Genomic DNA, 24,286 nt, shown 5'->3' on the forward strand with positions numbered 1-24,286 from the left:
GAGAGAACTGACAAACATAAATTTCAACAGAACTTAAAACTTATGCACTTTGAGGTACTATTAAGAAAATGAAACAGCAAACCACAAATGGAGTGAATACTTGCTGTAAGGAAAGATAAAGGAACACTATTTGGAATATTTTTAAAAAGCACTCTTATACTTTAGTAAGAAGGCAATATTTTTTTAATGAGGAAAATACTTGAGTAGACATTTTACAAATGAAAATATAAGCACAGAAAAAGCTTTAATATAAAGTTATCAAGGAAATTAATATCAGAGCAACAATGACTACTCTACAGCCATGAGAATGGCTAAAACAAAAACAGACTAAAAATATGAAGTGCTGGTGACTCTGTGGAGCTAGTAGAATTTTCATAGATTGCTGCAAAGAATATATGCCATTTGGCAGTTTCTTCTGGGTGGTGGTGGTTGAGTCACTAAGTTGTATCCAACTCTTGCAACTTCATGGACTATAGCCTGCCAGGCTCCTCTGTCCATGGGATTTCCCAAGCAAGAATACTGGAGTAGGTTGGCACTTCCTCCTCCAGGGGATCTTCTCAACCCAAGGATCAAACCCAGGTGTATTCTTTACTGACTCAGGCAGTTTCTTATAATGTTAAGCATGTACTTATTATACAATCCAACAATTCTAATCCAAAGCATTTATCCAAGCTAAATAAAAACATATGACTACTCAAAACTTGTACAAGTATGTTCACAGCAACTTATTCCTAATAGCAAAAAATTAGGACCAACCTAAATCAATACCAACAGATAAATGGGTAAACAAATTAGTATAGCTAACAAGGAACATACTCTTTAATAATAAAAAGAAATCTACTCAGATAAACTTGTTGTGTTCAGTCACTAAGTCATTTCTGACTCTTTTACGATCCCATGGACTGTGGCCCACCAGGCTTCCCTGTCCAAGCGATTTTCCAGGCAAGAATACTGGAGTGGGTTGCTATTTCCTTTTCCAGGGGATCATCTTGACCCAGTAATCGAACCCATGTCTCCTGCATTGGCAGGCAGATTCCTTACCACTGAGCCACTAGGGAAGTCCTCAGATAAGCTACAACATGGATAAAGCTCACCAAAATTATGCCAAATGAAAGTAAGCAGACAGAAGTGTATATACTCTATTACTCTGTTTAAAGGAAATTATAGGAAAGAAAAAGCTAATCTGTGGTGACAGAAAACAGATCAGAGTTGACTAAGCCCAGGACTGAGAGACTGACTGACTGTAAAAGGGCAACAGAGAACATTCTATGATGAAACAAACGCTTTATTTCTTGATTGCTGTGATGGTTATAAGGATGTATACATTAAAACTATCCAACTTCACACTTTAAAAGGGCAAATTTTATTCTATGTATAATCTGCCTCAATAAAGTTGATTCTTAGAAAATAATATGATAACCACAATAATACATTATCATAATTATATGTAATAAAAGTAACACATTTAGAAAAACATAAAAAGGAAAAATCTACCCAGATCCCACTATTCTAACAAAGTATTTTCATTTCTGTGTTCCCTTCTGATCTTAGTGAATGCACATATACTTTGCACAACTGTTATCATTTATATAAACAATTTTACATCTAACTCTTTACATGTATTTACATTATACACATTCTTCACATTACCTCTTAGGCTACATAAAATGATAACAGAATATTTCATCAAATAGATATGCTAGAATTTGGTTATTCACTAATGCCTAGATATTTGGGTTACTTCTCATTCTTGCCAATCATGAAAATTATTATAATGAAAATCATGTATGCCAACCCTTTTTAAATTTGAATATTGCTTGGGATAAACTCCCAATAACTATGACTAACTTTTTTTTTCTCCACTTTTTTTTCCTCTTTCACTTTAGAAATTATAGTAGGATGCTAGGGCTACTGTAAAAAAATACCATAAACTGAGTAGCTTAAAATCACAAAAATTTATTGTCTCACAGTTCTGGATGCTAGAGGTCTGAGATCAAGGTGTCAAGTTTGTTCCTTCTGTAAGGAAGAATGTGATTAGCCTCTGCCCTGGTTTCTGCTGATTTTCTGACAGTCTTCAGCATTCCTTGGCTCATAGAGGTATCATTGCAATCTCTAACTTCACCTTCACATGACATTCTCCCTGTGTGCCTCTGTGTCCAAATTTTCCCTTTTTATAAGGTCATGAGTCAAACTGGATTAGCAGCCCACACTATTCCAGCAGACCTCTTCTTAACTAATTACATGTACAATGATTCTGTTTACAAAAAGGATCACATTTCAAGGTACAGGCATTTAAGACTTCAAGACATGAATTTGGCGAGGAACACAATTCAACAAAACTTATATGTTATTAAAAATTCAAAAAGCAAAAATATATACAATGAAAAGGAAAGTTTTCTCAGTCTCTAAGAACCAAGCCTTTCTAGAGAAGTACTCACTATTAGCATCTTAATTTTTCCAACATTTGAATAACATCTTCAGCTCAGTTCAGTTCAGTTGCTCAGTCGTGTCTGACTCTTTGTGACCCCATGAACCACAGCAAGCCAACTCTTTTACTCTCCTCTTTCACTTTCATCACGAGGCTGTTAGTTCATCTTCACTTTCTGCCATAAGGGTGGTGTCATCTGCATATCTGAGGTTATTGATATTTCTCCCAGCAATCTTGATTCCATCTGTGCTTTCTCCAGCCCAGCATTTCTCATGATGTACTCTGCATATAAGTTAAATAAGCAGGGTGACAATATACAGCCTGGATATACTCCTTTTCCTATTTGGAACCAGTCTGTTGTTCCATGTCCAGTTCTAACTGTTGCTTCCTGACCTGCATACAGGTTTCTCAAGAGGCAGGTCAGGTGGTCTGGTATTCCCATCTCTTTCAGAATTTTCCACAGTTTATTGTGATCCACACAGTCAAAGGCTTTGGCATAGTCAATAAAGCAGAAATAGATGTTTTTCTGGAACTCTCTTGCTTTTTCAATGGTCCAGCGGATGTTGGCAATTTGGTCTCTTGTTCCTCTCCCTTTTCTAAAACCAACTTGAACATCTGGAAGTTCACAGTTCATGTATTGCCGAAGCCTGGCTTGGAGAATTTTGAGCATTACTTTATTAGCGTGTGAGATGAGTGCAATTGTGCAGCAGTTTGAGCATTCTTTGGCATTGCCTTTCTTTGGGACTGGAATGAAAACTGACCTTTTCCAGTCCTGTGGCCACTGCTGAGTTTTCCAAATTTGCTGGCACGTTGGGTGCAGCACTTTCACAGCATCTTCTTTTAGGATCTGAAATAGCTCAAATGGAATTCCAATTCCATCACCCCCACTAGCTTTGTTCGTAGTGATGCTTCCTAGGGCCCACTTGACTTCACATTCTAGGATGTCTGGCTCTAGGTGAGTGATCACACCATCACGATTATCTGGGCCGTAAAGATCTTTGTTGTATAGCTCTTCTGTGTATTCCTGCCACTTCTTCTTAACATCTTCTGCTTCCATTAGTTCCATACCATTTCTGTCCTTTATCAAACCCATCTTTGCATGAAATGTTCCCTTGGTATCTCTAATTTTCTTGAAGAGAGCTCGTCTTTCCCATTCTATTGTTTTCCTCTATTTCTCTGCATTGATCGCTGAGGAAGGTTTTCTTATCTCTTCCTGTTATTCTTTGAAATTCTGTATTCAAATGGGTATATCTTTCCTTTTCTCCCTTGCTTTTTGCTTCTCTTCATTTCACAGCTATTTATAAGGCCTCCTCAGACAACCATTTTGCTTTTAGGCATTTCTTTTTCTTGGGGATGGTCTTGATCCCTGTCTCCTGTACAATGTCACAAACCTCCATCCATAGTTCATCAGGCACTCTATCAGATCTAGTCCCTCAAATCTATTTCTCACTTCCACTGTATAGTCATAAGGGATTTCATTTAGGTCATACCTGAATAGTCTAGTGCTTTTCCCCACTTTCTTCAATTTAAGTCTGAAATTAAGGAGTTCATGATCTGAGCCACAGTCAGTTCCTGGTCTTGTTTTTGCTGACTGTATAGAGCTTTTCCATCTTTGGCTGCAAAGAATATAAGCAATCTGACTTTGGTGTTGACCATCTGGTGATGCCCATGTGTAGACACGGACATCTCTTGTGTTGTTGGAAGAGGGTGTTTGCTATGACCAGTGCATTCTCTTGACAAAACTCTGTTAACCTTTGCCTTGCTTCATTTTGTACTCCAAGGCTAAATTTGCCTGTTGCTTCAGGTATTTCTTGACTTCCTACTTTTGCATTCCAGTCTCCTATAATGAAAAGACATCTTTTTGCAGTGTTAGTTCTAAAAGATCTTGTAGGTCTTCACAGAACCGTTCAACTTCAGCTTCTTCAGCATTACTAGTTGGGGCATAGACTTGGATTACCATGATATTGAATGGTTTGCCTTGCAAACAAACAGAGAACATTCTGTCATTTTTGAGATTGCATCCAAGTACTGCATTTCAGACTCTTTTGACTGTGATGGCTACTCGATTTCTTTTAAGGAATTCCTACCCACAGTAGTAGATATAATGGTCATCTGAGTTAAATTCACCCATTTCAGTCCATCTTAGTTTGCTGATTCCTAGAATGTAATGATCACTCTTGCCGTCTCCTGTTTGACCACTTCCAATTTGCCTTGATTCATGGACCTAACAATCCAGGTTCCTATGCAACATTGCTCTTTACATCTTTGCCTACCATAAACAGCACTTGGAGCTGATGTACCAGAAACTAAGTCTAGTATGGCAATTTTTATTCACTATAAATGATAGAGGAGTAGTCTTTGAACACCCCAACATTGACTTTTTTTTTTCTCTCACTTGTAAGGTTTCTGCAGGGTCACCAGGGCAACTAAGAATCTTAAAATCATAGATTCCCTGGTGGCTTAGATGGTAAAGAATCTGCTCACAATGTGGGATACCTGGGTTTGATCCCTCAGTTGGGAAGATCACCTGAAGAAGGGAATGGCAATCTACTCCACTATTCTTATCTGGAGAATTCCATGGACGAAGGAGCCTGGTGTGCTATAGTCCATGGGGTTGCAAAGAGTCAGACACGACTGAGTGCCTAACACACATACACACACACAGTCTGGTTTATGTTTAGCAGTAGCACTATATTTTTTGAACAGCTTTAGAGTCACACTTAAATCCAGAATGGTCTGCCACTTATTAGCCAGTAGATTACTAAGCATGAGTTTTCTCACTTATAAAACAGGGTAATAATACCCATCTTAATGGAGCTGTGAATACTTATTGAGATAATGCTTCTAAGGCACATACTAGGCACTCAATTAACAATAACACTAATAATTTAAAAAATAAAAACATTTAAAAATTGTGATAAAAATAACATAAAATTCACCATCTTAACCATTCAATAGTATTGCGTGTACTGTTCAGTAGTATTAAGTATATTTATACTGTTGTGTAATAGATCTACAGAACTTTCCTTCTTGCAGAACTAAAACTCTATGCCCTGTAAATAAATCCTCTTTCTCTCCCCGCTGCTTCCATGCTTTGTTTCCATGAATCTGACTACCTTAGATACTTCATGTAAGTGGACTCATACAGTATTTGTTATTCTTTTTTTTTTTTTTTTTTAAACAAAGAAGTGATAGCATGTGATCCATAAAAGGTCTCAATAGCAGAGCCAGAACAGATTTGGATTTTCTGATTCTTAAAAAAGTGACTCATTTGAGGTCATTTTTTAGTTCCTGTTGAACTATGAAAGCCTTCTGATAGCCAGAATTTGGGTAAGTACTGCTATGTCTACCATAGAGTAAAGGATTATTTAAACCACAAAGCTTTTAAAAGATCTGAAAATCAAGATTTATGGGTTTAAATATGCTTGGTTCTTTGGTCATGCTGCTAATTTATGGAAACTCCAATGTTGTCCATATTGTTAAACAGATCCAGATCTGATAGGAACAATAGTCAAACTAAGACAAAGTATACAATGTCTAGGTCAAAAAGAATAAGTCACTTATAGTTACCAGCTTATAATGTCTGATCCTGAGAGGGAGGTTAGTCTCCTAAAGAAATACACATGTAGTCTGGGAAATAACTGAACTTTAAACCAGATGTAGAGATCATGCTGCCACAAGCAGTACAGGCAGCCACAGAGCCCCTCACCAGTGGCTGTTCACTAAGAAATGCTCTTCGCTATAGACGTTACTGTTTAAATTTGCTCTTCACAGGGACTTATCCCTAAACAGCCCAAGAAGAACTATCCAGGCAATTTAGATTGAAATATGGTGAGCCTATATCTTAGAAACATATATTTTATCTGCAATGCACAGATCTCAAAATTCCACTCACTTCAGACTAAGGTTGGGGCACATATAAGAGAACTGAGAGTCGGGGGAGTGGAATGAGGAGAGATCTGAGAAGGGGATCTGGTCAATGTTCTATTTACTAAGCCAACTCAATTAAAGTTATAGTTTAATGGAAAAGCCAACATGATCATAAAACAAAAGTAAAACAAAATAAACAGAAAACATAAAACAGGTCATCCGGAGAACATCACTAAACATCTCAAACATCCTGCTCCTAATTGGCAATAAATGTCTTGATCTGGCCTATTTGAGCAGTGGCAACTTACTAAAAAATAATCTGATACGATTTAGAGTTATAATAAGCAGAACTCCATCTAAATGAAATGAAAAACAGAAAAACCTAGCCAAGAACACAAATGGTATCTCATTTTGTCCCTTCAGAAGAAGCAAACTTTCAATCTGGGAAGTTAAATAACTAGTTCAGTGTATTTCAACTTCCTCAAAAACATGGACATATAAAGACCAAAAAAAAATTCACAATTAGACATTATACATGCAATGAACTGCTGATCACATAAAATGAACTTAAAATACTTGGGAATGAGAAGAGCAGTGATTTTCACATTTTCCAGAGCCCTGAAAAATCCTAAACATTGTATTTACACTGCAAAACTAGGAAATGTTGAGAAAACTCTATCAGACTGAAAACATTATACTTAGTAAGGCAGATGCCATTTTATGGATTTATAAGTATTTGCTGAACCTAGCCTACTACCAGGCTCCACTGCCCAAACACAGTATGGCAGACAGCTCTGGTGGTTTCCAAGGGAGCATACAGGAAGAAAATTACAGTTTTTCACACTGTCTCTGTTCCCAGGCAGTTCTATTCAATAACAGACAGGAAGATAAATGGAAAAGGCCTCAGTTTGTATTACATTCCCTGCACTGTGGTTCCAAGCCTAGACAGGGGCAACAAAGAGCAGTACGGAGGGCAGTGGAGAAGACGGGGTCTCTACACGACCATGTGGTCGAACATGGCAGGCAAGAGGGACAGACGACAGCGGGGATGACCTGCTCTCCTCCTCCTCTCTCCTGTGCATTCTTTCTTGGCTTACTTCAAGGATCCTGCCTTCTTCGCCTCTTACATTTCTCAGTGGAATAGTACTACCATCCACCACAATGCCCAAGTCAGACACCCAGGAGTTCTCTCTTAGAGGGAAATAAATTGTCCAGTCCTCATGCTTTCAGAGAAAATAAAATGTCCTCCCCACTCCCTAGGAGGGAAAAGCAGAAAAGGAATACTTTTGATATCTGTGAAGAATGTTGTGATGTCACATCATTCTCAGCTGTCTCTACCTTACCCAAGATCATGTCCCTTTCCCAGAGGTGGCCATATCTCAATGAATGATGGACACAGAGGTCTAAAGGCCCAGTCCTCCTTCCCCAAACAGAAGCACTCTGAAGTCTCTCCCATCTCTGCTCCTGTAGGCACAGCAGAGGCTTCTGTTGAGACTACGTTGCAGCTAATCTTTTCTCTCTGTAGTCTTGCCTCCTTCCTTTCCCTTCTACAACTTTCATTCCCCAAGACGCTCCCAGCACACTAATCTCCATCTCAAAGTCAGATTCCCAGAGAGCCCAAACTATGACATCATCTTTCAATCCCCTCATTCTCTCCTCTCCAGGAAAAGAACTGGTCAGTCTGGAAGAAGAAACTAAAAATGCTCAGTACCACACATTCCTCTCCCTGTGTCTTTCTGACTTACCACCTGCAAAAAGGATGTGATCTGATTTACTGTTGAACCATGCTTAGCCAGGAAGGCTTATTCCTTGGCAGGCAGTCATAGCTATGGTAGTTCATCTTAGCAGTGATAAGGAACCCAAAACCAGAGGAGTCCAACTGAACCATAAGCTACATTCTTGAAACAGTTAAGGGACTGATGTTTTGACTTCCAACTGCCTACCTCTGATATTTTACATCTTAACTAGTTCTTATCTCAGGAGAAGAGAGAGGTGTTGTTTACTAGTTCTCCCAAACCTCAACATTACTCTTAACTGTTTTTCTCTCCTTTCCCTAACAATTTATCAGTATCAAGTTCTGCCCTAATATACTCTCAAATGTATTTTCAACAGTAAAGCCACTAGTGCATTCATGTTTACTGAGGGAATTTGTTGCTGTTCAGTCGTCAAGTCATGTCCAACTCTTCGTGACCCCATGGACTACAGCATGCCAGGCTTCTCTGTCCCTCACCATCTCCTGGAGTTTACTCAAGTTCATGTCCATTGCATCGGTGATGCTATTCAACCATCCATCCGTATATTAAGGAAATACATATATTTAATTAGAAAAAAAATACATTTATTTAGGAAATATTCACTTTTAGGAGTATTTGTATTTTCTTGCCCATGCCCAACCTTCTCTCTGTTCATTCTCTTCTTTCCAAGTGGAAACCCCTTCTACCTACCACCACTACCATATTTTACCATCTAAAATCATACTCATTTATTTACTAACTCAGCAAATAATAAATGCTTACTATGTACTAGGTTTTAGAATAAAGTCTCTGCTCTTATGAAACGTCTAACCTAGTTGTGAGATAACAGGGAGACAGAAAAAAAATTAGTATATTAGGGGATGATCAGCATTAAGAACAAAAACAGTTCAAAATAAGGTGAGCAAGTGCTTGAGACAGGATGAGAAGGAAGGCCTCTCAGATAAGGTAGTATTAGAGATGTGGTCTGAATGAGGTGCCAGAAGAACCATGTGGCTCCCGGGAAAGAGTTGTGGAAACACTCGTATAAACTCCAGGGAGGGGTTTGCTTGGTATACATGAAGAATAGCAAGGCCAGTACGGCTGAAGTGAAGTGGGAAAATGGGAGAGATCAGAAAGAGCACATAGGGCCAGGTCATAAAGGGCCTTGTAAGCAAAACATACATTTCATTGCACTTGGAATAATATGTGAAACTATCAAAAAGTTTTGAGCAGAGGCACTTTTATTTTTTATATAGTCATTATCATTATTATTATTAACAAGTAGTTATAGCATATTACATATTCAATGACAGAAACATATATATGAGATACAGACTTAGCACAGAGAACAGAGCAAGCAATACAGTGGTGGTGGTGAAAACAGGTTACTAACAAATTTTTCACAGCTCAGAAACTACATATATACTAGGGACGAAGAGAGTCCAGAAACAGACCCCTCAACACATACACACACACACACACACACACACACACACACACACACACACACACACTCTCAACTGATTTTCAACAAATGTGCCAAGGAAATTTAATGGGAAAAGGATAGTCTCTAAAAAACTTTGCTGGAATAATTAGATACTAATATGGAAAAAATTAATCTTAAACTTTACATTATACTATATGCAAAAATGAACTTGAAGTGATTAACAGACCTAAGTAGAAATGCTAAAATTACAATACCTGTAGAAGAACACATAGGAGAAAATCTTTGTGACCCTGGGATAGACAAGGGTTCTGAGAGCACAAAAAATATGAACTATGAAAGAAATTACACTGATAAAATGTACTGCATCAAAACAAAGTTTTTAGTCTATTAGGAAAAGAAAAGTCATCAGAGTATATACTGCAGTGGTGCTGATGAGAAGGGATGGCAGGTTGAATGGAGGCAGACGCACTCAAGCTGGTGTGATGTAGTCAGATTGTGGATACAGTTCATTCATAGAATCAACAGATTTGTTGACAAACTGAATTGTAAGAGAAAAAGCATAGCCACAGATGATTCCAGAGTTTCTGATTTGAGAAATAAGAAGGATGAAGGTTGACTTTAACTGGGTTAGGGAGGTCTGTAGGGAAAACAAATTTTGGGGAAAAGACAGGAATTCATTTTGGACATATTCAGTTTAGGATGCTCATGGACATCTGAGTGCAGATATCAAAGAAGCAGTTATGAGCCTGGAGCTCAGAGGAGAGGTCTGACCTAAAGATGTAAGCTTAGGGCGACGTAGAGCACTCGTACATGCACACATCTTCCTGAGCCCTTCCCCAGCACAGCACTCTGTCCCTTTTTCATGGCTCTTTCTCTGTGGGATCCTGAAACAGACTCATCTCAAAATAAAACAAAACAGGTATGCTAATCTACATTTTAGGAAAAACAGAATGAACATATTTCAAAATTATTAAAATTTACTTAATTTTAATTCATTTAATAATTTTAAATTTTGTGCATGCTATAAGCTAGAAATACAATAAAGAAAACAGACACAACTCAGTTCTGTGGAATTCAACTCATTCCAATCCTGAAGAAAGGCAATGCCAAAGAATGCTCAAACTACTGCACAATTCACTCATCTCACACACTAGCAAAGTAATGCTCAAAATTCTCCAAGCCAGGCTTCAACAGTACTTGAACCGTGAACTTCCAGATGTTTAAGCTGAATTTAGAAAAAGCAAAGGAACCAGAGATCAAATTGCCAACATCCGTTGGATCATCGAAAAAGCAAGAGAATACCAGAAAAACATCTATTTCTGCTTTATTAACTATGCCAAAGCCTTTGACTTTCATAACAAACTGTGGAAAATTCTTCAAGAGATGGGAATACTAGACCACTTGACCTGCCTCCTGAGAAATCTGTATGCAGGTCAGGAAGCAACAGTTAGAACAGACATGGAACAACAAACTGGTTCCAAATAGGAAAAGGAGTACATCAAAGCTGTATATTGTCACCCTGCTTATTTAACTTATATGCAGAGTACATCATGAGAAATGCTGGACTGGATGAAGCACAAGCTGGAATTAAGACTGCTGGGAGAAACATCAATAACCTCAGATATGCAGATGACACCACCCTTATGGCAGAAACTGAAGAAGAACTAAAGAGCCTCTTGATGAACATGAAACAGGACAGTGAAAAAGTTAGCTTAAAACTCAACATTCAGAAAACTAAGATCATGGCATCTGGTCCATCACTTCATGGCAAACAGATGGGCAAACAGTGGAAACAGTGAGAGACTATTTTAATGGGCGCCAAAATCACTGCAGATGGCGACTGCAGCCATGAATATAAAGATGCTTGCACCTTGGAACAAAAGTTATGACCTACCTAGACAGCATACTAAAAAGCAGAGACATTCCTTTGCCAACAATGGTCCATCTAGTCAAAGCTATGGTTTTTCTAGTAGTCATGTATGGAGGTGAGAGTCGGACTATAGAGAAAACTGAGCATGGAAGAATTGATGCTTTTGAACTGTGGTGTTGGAGAAGACTCTTGAGAGTCCCTTGGACAGCAAGGAGATCCAACCAGTTCATCCTAAAGGAAATCAGTCCTGAATGTTCATTGGAAGGACTGATGCTGAAGCTGAAACTCCAATACTTTGGCCACTGGATGTGAATAACTGACTCATTTGAAAAGACCCTGATGCTGGGAAAGATTGAAGGCAGGAGGAGAAGGGGACAACAGAGGATGAGGTGGTTGGATGGCATCACTGACTCAATGGACATGGGTTTGGGTAAACTCCAGGAGTTGGTGATGGACGGGGAAGCCTGGTGTGCTTCAGTTCATGGGGTCACAATGAGTCGGACACGACTGAACTGAACTGAAGGTGACCAATGGCTTCCCTGGTGTCTCAGACAGTAAAGAATCCACCTGCGATGCAAGAGATCTGTATTGAGAAGCTCCCCTGCAGGAGGGCATGGCAACCCACTCCTGGATTCTTGCCTGGAGAATCCCATAGATAGAGGAGCCTGGTGGGCCATAGTCCATGAGGTCACAAAGAGCTGGACATGAGTGAGTGACTAAGCACAGCACACAAAGTGACAAGTGCTCCTTAGATAGTGAAATTTTTTTAGTAATAAAAAATTTTTTAAATATTCGATTAAGAAAAAGTGGAAATATTTTTCCATGGCTACTTGAAGAAAATTTTGCCTTCTGATGCCCCCAGCAGCTTGGAGGACAGTGAACGACCTTTCTCTCACTGGTCACTACCTGTGTTCTATTGCAGAAAGTATAGACACAGGGCAATCACACATACTATATGAACTGCGGGCCGAGTCTAAAGGCTTTTCACACGAGTGAGTGATTTTACCAGGTCAAGGCTGTTTTCATGGGAAAGAAGTCTGGAGAAGCACATATCTTGCTTTCTACATTGCATCTGGCCTATGGAAGAATAAAGGACCATCATCTTCACTGCAAAACTGTCTAACCTCAGTAGGAAGGTTTTTTGTTTTTTTTTTTTTACTATAACTCCACTCCATTTTAACAATTTGACTTTTTATTATTGTATTCAGTTTTAAGCCTGAACCTTTGAATCTGCAAGTCTTAACAAACAATATTTTTAGAACATTAGTTTATCCTTGTACATCATTTTTCTGAAATGGCCTACATTGCAGTATTTGCAGAAAGTGAAAACCAAGTCCATAAAATATCTAAGTTATGTCACTTTTCCAAAGAACGTTGCAAAGAAGTTTTTTAAAAAAGGATTCACCAAATCAAGGTTATACTATATTTGAAAGCTTCAAATGTGAAGAAAACAAGAAGTATACCACTCATAACTGACTTGAAGAAGAGTTTTTGTGGGGATGCACATCAGAGAAAGGGATATTTAACAAAGAAATTTATATTGGCCAGTCTTTTGCTGTATGGCAAACCATAATATGGGATAAGCGTGTCACTTGCAGGCCAGTCTCTCTTTTGGCAAGGTCTTGTGGTGACACTCATTAGTTTGGTTTAAGCCATTTCAGCCTCCTACTATGGAAATGAGTGTGAGGTGACAAATATGTTATGATTTCATGTCAGAAGTGTGCAAAACAGTGAAAATGTACAGAGGCTCGGAAGGATGCCTTCTTCTGTCCTTCCTCCCTCCCTCTTTCTCTTTCTTCCTTTCTCTTTTAAGGGCTTTACATAGATTATTTCATTTAATTTTCAAAAAAATTAATCAGGTAGAAACTGCTATAATCTCCATTTCTAGGTGAAGTCAGTAAGGCTCAAATAAGTAACCCGAAAAAGACAATGAAAAATAATATAGTCTCTTTCCTTCTCAGTTCCCTAGATATTATGCTTAGTGGCATGCAGAAATATATATGATATAGAGTATATTCTAATTTATTTATAAATAAGAATGCTCAAGGTTTCCTAGCTTGTAAGAAAAATAATTTATATTCAATGAAAACTATATGATCTATTATGTTTTAACATTTTGGTCCAATTCTCTTCCTAGAGGTTCCGCAGGCCTAGTCTTACCACTCATGCTAAAGTAACCGGCTGAAAATCCGGGCACATGTCCTCTGACTCTAAATCTCTAATGTCTGAAATCATAGTGCATACCAACATGAAATTAGAGATCACTGTAGAGACTGGGGTTGCTTCATTTGCCTTAGAGTTCCATTTTCACCTTGTTCTTTCTCACAGAGGCCCCACTCCACTGTGTTCAAACTTATTTTTTCTCCAACAGAGTAGTGGAATTTCTCCTCTAGAAACTTAGGTTTCCATGAGGCTCCTGAATTCAGCAGTATCTGCCCAAGTTAGCGTTTTCCAGGTGCCCTGGAAATGGAGCAGGTTCACAGGCTCCTGCTGTTCCCCATCCAAAACCAGAGTTTTCCTGCCTATTACCCTATTTCTACACAGGTGACCAAGTATATTGCTGTTAGCATAACTGATGCTATTTTGGGCCCTTACAGTTTCTCCTGTCCTTTCACTGACCCTACCCAGAACTGTACTGTGCAGTGAATCACTTCTCTGTTGTCAAGGGCATTGTACTTAAGGGATATTGTTTAATAATCATTAGGACTAAGTGGATTCTACTTCCCAAACAATGATGAAAACCTTTCCCAACACATTGGTGGAGGTCACAAGACTAGTTACCTATTCATAAATCTTCCCTTAGGACTGCACATCCTATTTTCTAGCACCCGTCCCCATACCTTAGGTTAGTTCTAACTATAACCTAAGTTACAAGTCCCTATGGCCCCTGAGCAATGCAGAGTGAATCTGTGAATGCTTCTGTATCATTATCCACCCAATCCAGACTCCATCTGTGAGTTACTTACCCTATAATAAACTGCTGCATTGATTACATGGACCTGCCTGACTCACTTTTTGATCTTAAGATGCCTTCTTATTTCAATGGGCACTTTCATCCCCTCCATCTTCCAACAGTAAGACTCCTCTTGGGTCACCCAGTATATGGTACTAGATCCCACAGCAGCACTTTTGTTCACAGACAGTTGTCAAATTATCAACGTCATGGGGAGACTGAACTGAGGGAAGTCTTATGTTACCATGATGTTGACGATGGTCTTTTAAAGGACACCTTCTTCAAATACATCTTTCAAAACAAAAGTTGCACAGTGAGTGGAAAAAACAACTATGTTTACAATAAAGTATGAATTAAAGCAATTTTTGCTCATCCTGGGTTCCAAAATCACTGTGGAAGGTGACTGTAGTTATGAAATTAAAAGACACTTGCTTCTCTGAAGAAAAGCTATGACAAACCTAGACAGTGTGTTAAGAAGCAGAGACATCACTTTGTCAACAAAGGTCCATATAGTCAAAGCCATGGTTTTCCCAGTAGTCAAGTAATATACGTGAGAGTTGGATCATAAAGAAGGCTGAGTGCCAAAGAATTGATGCTTTTGAATTGTGATGTTGGATAAGATTCTTGAGACTCATTTGGACTGCAAGGAGATCAAACCATCAATCCAAAAGGAAATCAACCCTGAATATTCATTGGAAGGAGTGATGCTGAAGTGGAAGCTCCAGTACTTTGGCCACCTGATGCAAAGAGCCGACTCTATAGAAAAGACCCAGATGCTGGGAAGACTGAGGGTGTAACAGAGAATGAGATGGTTGGATGGCGTCACTGACTCAATGGACATGAGTTTGAGCAAACTCCAGGAGACAGTAAAGGACAGGGAAGCCTGGTATGCTGCAGTCCATGGGGTCATAAAGAGTCAGACATGACTAAGGGACTGAACAATAACAATAAAAGTGACTTAAGCAACTAAAAGTATTTTGTTGAATTCATTATTTATTCACTGTATATTTTGAACAAATAAGGTTTTATTCTAGTCTTTTCCCAGAATTTCACCTTGCCTCTCCTGTTTTACTAATCACCCCCAGAAAAAACGCTATTTTCTCTTTTAAAATACCATTCAAATGTGGACAATAATTCTTTCCTTAAATTTTTATATCCTGGTTGCACCAGGCTAGCATTTTCAAATCCAAAACAGAACAAAAACAAATAACAGTAGAAATCACCAAGAATACAGGCATAATCATGTTCCCCTGGGCTGACCAATACCTAGTGCAGCGTGCCGCACCAAACCCACTGTCTGCTTCTCCTGAGCCCCCTGCCTCTCCTAAACCTTGAGGTGCCTAACACCGTTGTGTCTAAAAGCACTGATTCCCTAAAAAAGCAGAATGCTCTCTGTAGAAATGCCCTGATGCTGATGGGTCACACTAAAAATAACAAAGCACGCAATTCGGGGTTCACTCAAGAATCACTTTTTTCATAATGATCCTGTGTCTCTGTACACTGTGAAATGATCACTGCATTAAGTCTAGTTACCGTCCACCACTATACCTTTTTTTCCTTGTGATAAGGACTTTCACGATTTACTCTATTAGCAACTTCCAAGTATGCAGTACGGTGTCATAACAAACACCCTCTTCCAACACAAGAGAAGACTACACATGGACATCGCCAGATGGCCAACACCAAAATCAGATTGATTATATTATTCTTTGCAGCCAAAGATGGAGAAGCTCTATACAGTCAGCAAAAACAAGACCAGGAGCAGACTGTGGCTCAGATCGTGAACTCCTTATTGCCAAATTCAGACTTAAATTGAAGAAAGTGGGGAAAACCACTAGACCATTCAGGTATGACCTAAATCAAATCCCTTAGACTAAACAGTGGAAGTGAGAAATAGATTTAAGGGACTAGATCTGACAGACAGAGTGCCTGATGAACAATGGACGGAGGTTCGTGACACTGTACAGGAGACAGGGATCAAGAAGAACCCAAGAAAAAGAAATGCAAAAAAGCAAAATGGCTGTCTGAGGAGGCCTTACAAATAGCTGTGAAAAGAAGAGAAGTGAAAAGCAAAGGAGAAACGGAAAGGTATACCCATTTGAATGCAGAGTTCCAAAGAAAAGCAAGGAGAGATAAGAAAGCTTTCTTCAGCAATCAATGCAAAGAAAAAGAGGAAAACAATAGAATGGGAAAGACTAGAGATCTCTTCAAGAAAATTAGAGATACCAAGAGAACATTTCATGCAAAGATGGGCTCAATAAAGGACCAAAATGGTATGGACCTAACAGAAGCAGAAGAGATTAAGAAGAGGTGGCAACAATACACAGAACTATACAGAAAAGGTCTTCATGACCCAGATAATCGCGATGGTGTGATCACTCACCTACAGCCAGACATCCTGGAATGTGAAGTCAAGTGGGCCTTAGGAAGCATCACTACAACAAAGTTAGTGAAGGTGATAGAATGCCCTCTGAGCTATTTCAAATCCTAAAAGATGCTGCTGCTGGAGTGCTGTACTCAATATGCCAGCAGTAGCCACAGGACTGGAAAAGGTCAGTTTTCACTCCAATCCCAAAGAAGGGCAATGCCAAAGAATGTTCCAACTGCTGCACAATTGCATTCATTTCACATGCTAGCAAGTTAATGCTCAAAATTCTTCAAACTAGGCCTAGGAGAATATGAATCAAGAAATTCCAGATGTACAGCCTGGATTTAGAAAAGGCAGAGGAACCAGAAATCAAATTACCAACATCTGTTGGATCACAGAAAAAGCAAAGGAATTCCAGAAAAACATCTACTTCTGATTCACTGACTACACTAAAGCCTTTGACTATGTGGATCACAACAAACTGTGATTCACTGAAGAGAAAAAAAGACTTTTCAATGATGGAACTGGGACAATGAGGTATCTATGTGGAAACAAAGTGAAAATAGACCCCTACCTTAGGTCACACAATAAAACAGTTACAGGTAGGTCACAGACATAAATGGGAAACACAAATAAATATTCTTTTAGAAGATAATGTAGGTTTTTGTGATCCTGAAGTGGGATAAATTTTCTGAAATAAGATACAAATTTACTCATCACAGAGGAAAAAATTAATAAATCTCACAACAGTAAAATTTTAAATGTCATTCTTAAAAAGGTATGACAGGTACTTTAGAGGCCATTCCCTCATAGCTCAGTTGGTAAAGAATCTGCCTGCAAAGCAGACGACCCTGGTTCAATTCCTGGGTCAGGAAGATCCACTGAAGAAGGGATAGGCTACCCACTATAGTATTCTTGGGCATCCCTTGTGGCTCAGCTGGTAAAGAATCCGCCTGCAATGTGGGAGACCTGGGTTCGATCCCTGGGTTGGAAAGATCCCCTGGAGAAGGGAAAGCCTACTCACTCCAGTATTCTGGCCTGGAGAATTCCATGGACTATACAGTCCATGGGGTCGCAAAGAGTCAGACACAACTGACTTTCATCATCTCATCAAAGCCTATGTTGTTGCCTGTGCTTCTGACAGACTGGCTACATGGCTACAAACTGAAAGTCCAAATGACCTCCTCCAACTCAAGATGCTAATCCGCCTGCAAAGCAGAAGGCCCAGTTTCGATCCTTGGGTAGGGAAGATGCCCTGAAGAAGGGAATGGCTACTCACTCCAGTATTTTGCCTGGAGAATTCCATGGACAGAGGAGTCTGGTGGGTTATAGTCCACAGGGTCACAAAGAGTTGAATAATCAGACACAACTGAGAGACTAACACACACAGGAATTAAGTGTTTTAATTTTACCTGCTTGTGCTATTCTTAATGAGTATAGGTATTTATTAAATGTATATAAAATTAAATAAGGGAAACCTACAGAATAAACTGCAAGGCTAAAAATTCAAAACTAGGCTAATATAATCACTAGCTAAATGAAGAAAGTTAACCTGATCACTCTAAAAATACTTTATTAGATGGCCTATTCCAGGACTGAATGAGCTAGCCAAGAAAAATATATATCTTAAATAATCATTAAGAGAGCAAATATTCAACAAAGCAATGATTAAAAAATTAAAAAACTAAATATGTTATGCTACTTCTATAGCCTGTTTTTCGGATCTTTTCTTCCCTAATTCTACTTATCAGTTCCTTTCTTTAGCTCTTAACATGAACTTTCTTTCCAATTAAAACGTGCTTTTTTTTCCCTTCCCTCACTCAATCCTTTTCACTTCTTATCGTTCTTCCAATTCTTCTTTTAATCTAACAAAAAATACACTGTTTTGTCATCTCTGCCAGCCGGTTTGTATAAAACAAAGGAATGGTAAAAAGCAGTGAATGGAATTATATCACCAGTCAGACAAAACCATGTGCGTTAATCTGGGTGCGTGATTTCATAATACCAAGCAGCTAATCTGGACCATATGCATAGTTAAGTGGAGTTTGACATACATGTAAGTCCTTGGGGTTACTGCAGCAGGACAGCAAGAGGTAAGAGAGAACAGCCAAGTTACTGGTGGTGAGGGCAGCTAAGCAGAGCCTTACAACATTCTCCTATTTGCACCCATCATTCGAAAGGAAGCAGAAAGAGTCAGCGGGAATTCAGGAGGCTGTCAGCTACCTAAACTAGCATGGCTGGGTAACTGATTTGACGGTGTTTGCAGCAATAGCCAACAAGTACCAGATGCCCGTCTGAGCACGCTGACCAGGGTACCAACTTCAGGACACAAAAGAAAGACTGCTGCTCCCAGGTCACTTACGAAATTCAGTTTTAGGACAGAATGGATTCTGAGAGAGCAGAGAAGTATCTGAAGAGGAATTATATAAGTATTTAATGTAGGTTGGTAGGAAGAAACAGTTGCTATAATAGAAGGGAAGAGAGTACATTCTTTCAATTACCTGAGAGTAACTTTCTAAAACCACTCAATATTAGCTTCTGTAGGCATAGGGAAGTTCACCCTGAGGATCTATCTCATAGGGAAGTCACAGCAAACAAAAATGAAATCTCTTGAAAAACTTTATAACCAGCAAGATAATGTAACAGTGAAGATGTGTTTGAAAGTTTCTGGACTATTAACAGCAGCACTTTTAAATAATCAATTGAATTTAAAGCAGTACAGGGCTTTTGTACACTTACCCGTGTCCAGGAATTAAGTTTTGATTCTCTAGAATTCTGTGGATCTTTCTTAATTAGACAACACAAGCACCATATTAGAATTTTGGAGCTTTCATCTGCAGAAATGAAGGTTAAAATAAGTAGGCTTGATAAAATAGAAAGAAAAGATAATCAGTATAAAATCTGTAAACATATTTAAAGGAAACACATTTATTATAAATGTTTTAGAAAAATCACAAACTACAAAGTTCACCGAACAAGCATCTGGGATCGTGTGTGAAACTTAACTTTGTGGGGTTTTCTTTTCCTTCTTGTGGGTTCAGGATTACTTATGCTTAGTCCTTGTGTGGTCAGTTCTTTTTCTGTCACAGAAGCAATTTTTAAGGCCAAAAGAGAAATATGGAAAGAACTAAGAAAAACAGTCTTTTTTATTTTCAAGATCTGTTCCTTATCTTATTTTCAAACCATTAGTAATTTCAACCTTTTTAAGGCAACATCACTGCTATTAGCGGTAGTCAATATTTCTGATTTAATCTAATTGGCCAAAATACCTCATCTCACACGCTAGTGAAATAATGCTTAAAATTATCCAAGCCAGGCTTCAGCAATACGTGAACCGTGAAGTTCCAGATGTTCAAGCTGTTTTACAAAAGGCAGAGGAACCAGAGATCAAATTGCCAACATCCGCTGGATCATTGAAAAAGCAAGAGAGTTCCAGAAAAACATCTATTTCTGCTTTATTGACTATGCCAAAGTCTTTGACTGTGTGGATCACAATAAACTGTGGGAAATTCTGAAAGAGATGGGAATACCAGACCACCTGACCTGCCTCTTGAGAAACCTGTATGCAGGTCAGGAAGCATCAGTTAGAACTGGACATGGAACAACAGACTGGTTCCAAATAGGAAAAGGAGTACGTCAAGGCTGTATATTGTCACCCTGCTTATTTAACTTATGTGCAGAGTACATCATGAGAAACACCGGGCTGGATGAAGCACAAGCTGGAATCAAGACTGCCAGGAGAAATATCAATAACGTCAGATATGCAGATGACACCATCCTTATGGCAGAAAGTGAAGAAGAACTAAAGAGCCTCTTGATGACAGTGAAAGAAGGGAGTGAAAAAGTTGGCTTAAAGTTCAACATTCAGAAAATTAAGATCATGGCATCTGGTCCCATCACTTCATGGCAGATAGATGGGGAAACAGTGGAAACAGTGGCTGACTTTATTTTTCTGGGTTCCAAAATCACTGCAGATGGTGACTGCAGCCATGAAATTAAAAGACGCTTACTCCTTGGAAGGAAAGTTATGACCAACCTAGATAACATATTAAAAAGGAGAGACATTACTTTGCCAACAAAGGTTCATCTAGTCAAGGCTATGGTTTTTCCAGGGGTCATGTATGGATGTGAGAGTTGGACTATAAAGAAAGCTGAGCGCCAAAGAATTACTGCTTTTGAACTGTGGTGTTGGAGAAGACTCTTGAAAGTCCAACCAGTCCATCCTAAAGGAGATCAGTCCTGGGTGTTCACTGGAAGGACTGATACTGAAACTGAAACTCCAATACTTTGGCCACCTGATGCAAAGAGCTGACTCTTTTGAAAAGACCCTGAAGCTGGGAAAGATTGAGGGCAGGAGGAGAAGGGGGTGACAGAGGATGAGATGGTTGGATGGCATCATCGACTTGATGGACATGGTTTTGGGTGGACTCTGGGAGTTGGTGATGGACAGGGAGGCCTGGCGTGCTAGAGTTCATGGGGTCACAAAGGGTCGGACACGACTGAGCGACTGAACTGAACTGAACCTTCACTTGTTAGAAATAAATTTAACAAAAAGAATTGTTTTTAAACATTCTTTTCAGTACCAGATGGTCTGGACAAAACAGAAGCCTTTCACGTGCTCCTCATGAGGCAGGAGGTAGATGGGCTCCTTCTGAGAGTAAAGCAACTGGAGGTTCATTCTCTGTGGATATCAGGACAATTAAGGGAAAAGGCTGGGCCCTACCCAGTCCACATATTTCTTACTCTCAAAGTCAGGAGACCTCCCCGACCACACACGTGAAAAAAAGGCTCCTCAGAGGTCAAAGGAGAGTTATGTTAACGGATGTTCCCTACCAAGACACCTTTTCAGTAAAATCCATCTTGGCTAAGACATGTGTGCACACAGGAGAGGATCCTGAGATACGGACCAAATATGGACTGTGAACCAGGTAAATCAAAATGACTGGCCAAAGGAAAAACAGAAATGCCCCATAAAAGTAATTCAAAGTGCCACAAGGATGCAACTCAGGGATTCTCACTGAGTCTGCCTGTGTGTCTATCCACATGACTGTACTTTTTTCCCCCTCTTAGTAAATACTTTATTTGTTTTACTACTTACTGTCTTTGTGGGAATCCTTTTCTGCCAAGCTGAAGGGCCAGGGCCCTTGTCACTGACCACTGGTCTAGCAGCTAGGAATCTGGGGCTTTCACCGCCACAACCCAGCCTCAGTCTCTGGCTGGAAACCCAAGTTCCCCTCCAAGCCTCTGCAAGCTGAGGCCACCTGAGATCACTAATTCTTTACTCTAAAGTGTAAAACTTTACTAAATATGTGATAACAATGTCGACCTTTGAAATCTTCTACATGGTTAGCGCATCTATTTGGTAAGCCATTTTCTCTTTTCTCCTTTGGCAACTAAGTCCATTCAAGTTGGAGATTTTAGAACACAACTGAGAAGCAAAAATGAGGCCTAAAAACTGAAGATGTCAGTATCTGAACTAGAGCCAAGCTACTGTGGACTCTACTACAAGGCCATGGGGCTGAGGCTGAGGAAACCCAGCACCTGTAATCACACCTCTGCAGATCACCTGATGCTCTTTACTTTGTTAACAACTGCAATTTCATAAACAGAGCATTTCTGAGGGCTTCTTAACAAGAAATAAGGAGAACACAAACTATAGTAAGCTACCTCTGCATTTTCTACCACACATCAAAGGACTCTGATATTAATTTTAAATCCATCTGGCCCCTCCCCCCAATAAACATCCATAAGCCTACGCTCTTCTAATAACTAACATTTCTAAACAAACTTTATCAGGAGTTATCCTGAGAGATATTCATATTTTTCCTAGTTTTTATGAGCTTAAATACTATCACTGGCTTGCCTGAAAGTTTATTTCAAGAATCATACAATTTAACCTCTGAAGATTCTAGAGTTCTTCAGGTTGAATCAATGCCACTGATTAAAAATCTGTTGTACTGTTTTAAATATCAGAAGAAATTATAACTATCTGCATGTCACAAGTGTGATAATACATCTATTGATATGCTTATGCAAGCAACTTCCCATGTTAAAGAGAATGCAACCCAATGGGAAGCAGTTCCAAAAAAATCAGACTTCACCAATAAAAAGAAAAAAGAGGAAGAATGAAAATGTTAGTGATAAAGCATAAAATCTAAAAAATCCCAAAAATGAGACTTTTCCTGAGGTGTTAAGTGATTCTGCACGTTTATTTCAACAAGCGTATTATTTTTTACTTTTCTCTCAAAAAGAAAAAGAAGAGCCAGAGTAACTTTCACCCAGCCTTAAGGAGGTGCCTTTCTTTGACCAGAATCAATGCACTGAAATGTACTATTAATGAGCTTACTTTGCTTTCGAGACTTAAAAATGAAAGCCACCACTTGTTACTCACGAATGCCACCAGCACTGTCTACAGGGGATGGCATCTGTCCGGTTCCTCCCTGGAGGCTCAGACACCAGGGCTGGGGCACTGGGGATAGAAAATTGCCTGGGAATCATCATGTGGGCAGTCATCAGTGCAAATCTGCATTTTTAGAAGTTAGTGCAGGGGAAAGGAATATACTAACCTGTATTTGCCACCCAATTATTTTATTTTTTGATATCTTGAACTGAAAGCCTAAATGAAAGCTAAATTAATTCTATAGTTTAAAAGTGATAGCAGCATATTTTTAGACAATAAATATTTATTGTTTTCAGTCGCCACGTTTGAAGGCAAATTCTCAAGCGGTAATAAAAAGCATGAGAGAGGCTACAGCTATGATATTAATATGTGATTCATGAGGGCAGAGTTAGAACCTACCAGCCAGAACTCCAAGGTGAAGGTAGTAATTTTACACAGAGAACACCACTGAATAAAAGGCATTTTCTTGCTTTCTATTATCTATTTTTTCTCTTCTCTTTGTGTCTTTTAATTTTCAAATCCCTCCACCTTCTTTATTATCCTTATTTCTGATCTTATTCTCACTTACCATTAAGGGAAACTTCTTTCCTTGATGGAAATTGTTTATTTTTTATTGTATTTCAAAGGTAATTTTGATATTATTAAATCATAAAAAAAGACACTTTCCTGGAAGAAAGCGCCCAGCTAGTCAAACAATAGTGGCAACATAGCCAAGACTTGATTATTCATGGAGTTCTCTGCCTGTCAGTCTCCTCCAGGAGCATGACACCAAACGGGTACTTCAAACAGGAAACTGAAATCTACCGGGCAATTCAAGAAATTGAAATTTAATGGGCAATTCAAAAGGTAACATAAGCATTTAAACAGAGATGGAGAATTTGTTTCTGGTTGTCAGAGGGGCCAAAGTAATGGATATTAGGTGCTAAGGAGAGATCACAGACAGATATAAGTTTAAGGCCATAGGGATAAGTCAGTACAACTTCTCACTTTCACACATAAAGAACCTGAGATCCAGTGAGCTGGGTGGCTTGCCTTAGAAAATCCCATCTCATCTACTGTCCTTCAAGAGTCAGCCCCGACAAAACCTCCCCTGTGAAACTCTCCTTCCCCTCAGCAACTCATTCAAAGCTTCACAGCACCAACCATCATCCTGAGTCTGGCTGACTTACTTAGGTCTCTTTTTTCCCTAACTAGAAGCTCCTTGGGTGCAGAAATTG

The 24,286-nt window shown here is 39.1% G+C and overlaps 1 protein-coding gene across 5 annotated transcripts in view; it reads right to left on the bottom strand.

The window, feature by feature from the left end:
- FANCC (FA complementation group C) overlaps positions 1-24,286 on the bottom strand; it is a 308,295-nt gene that overhangs the window by 164,086 nt on the left and 119,923 nt on the right. For all 5 annotated transcript variants that reach the window (XM_065947302.1, XM_065947299.1, XM_065947300.1 and 2 more), the window contains one exon: positions 19,409-19,503. In XM_065947302.1, the coding sequence (XP_065803374.1) occupies positions 19,409-19,503 (95 nt within the window). The remainder of the gene's footprint in view (positions 1-19,408; positions 19,504-24,286) is intronic.

This window comes from Muntiacus reevesi, chromosome 10 (assembly GCF_963930625.1).
Source record: "Muntiacus reevesi chromosome 10, mMunRee1.1, whole genome shotgun sequence".
Classification (NCBI taxonomy): Eukaryota; Metazoa; Chordata; class Mammalia; order Artiodactyla; family Cervidae; genus Muntiacus; species Muntiacus reevesi.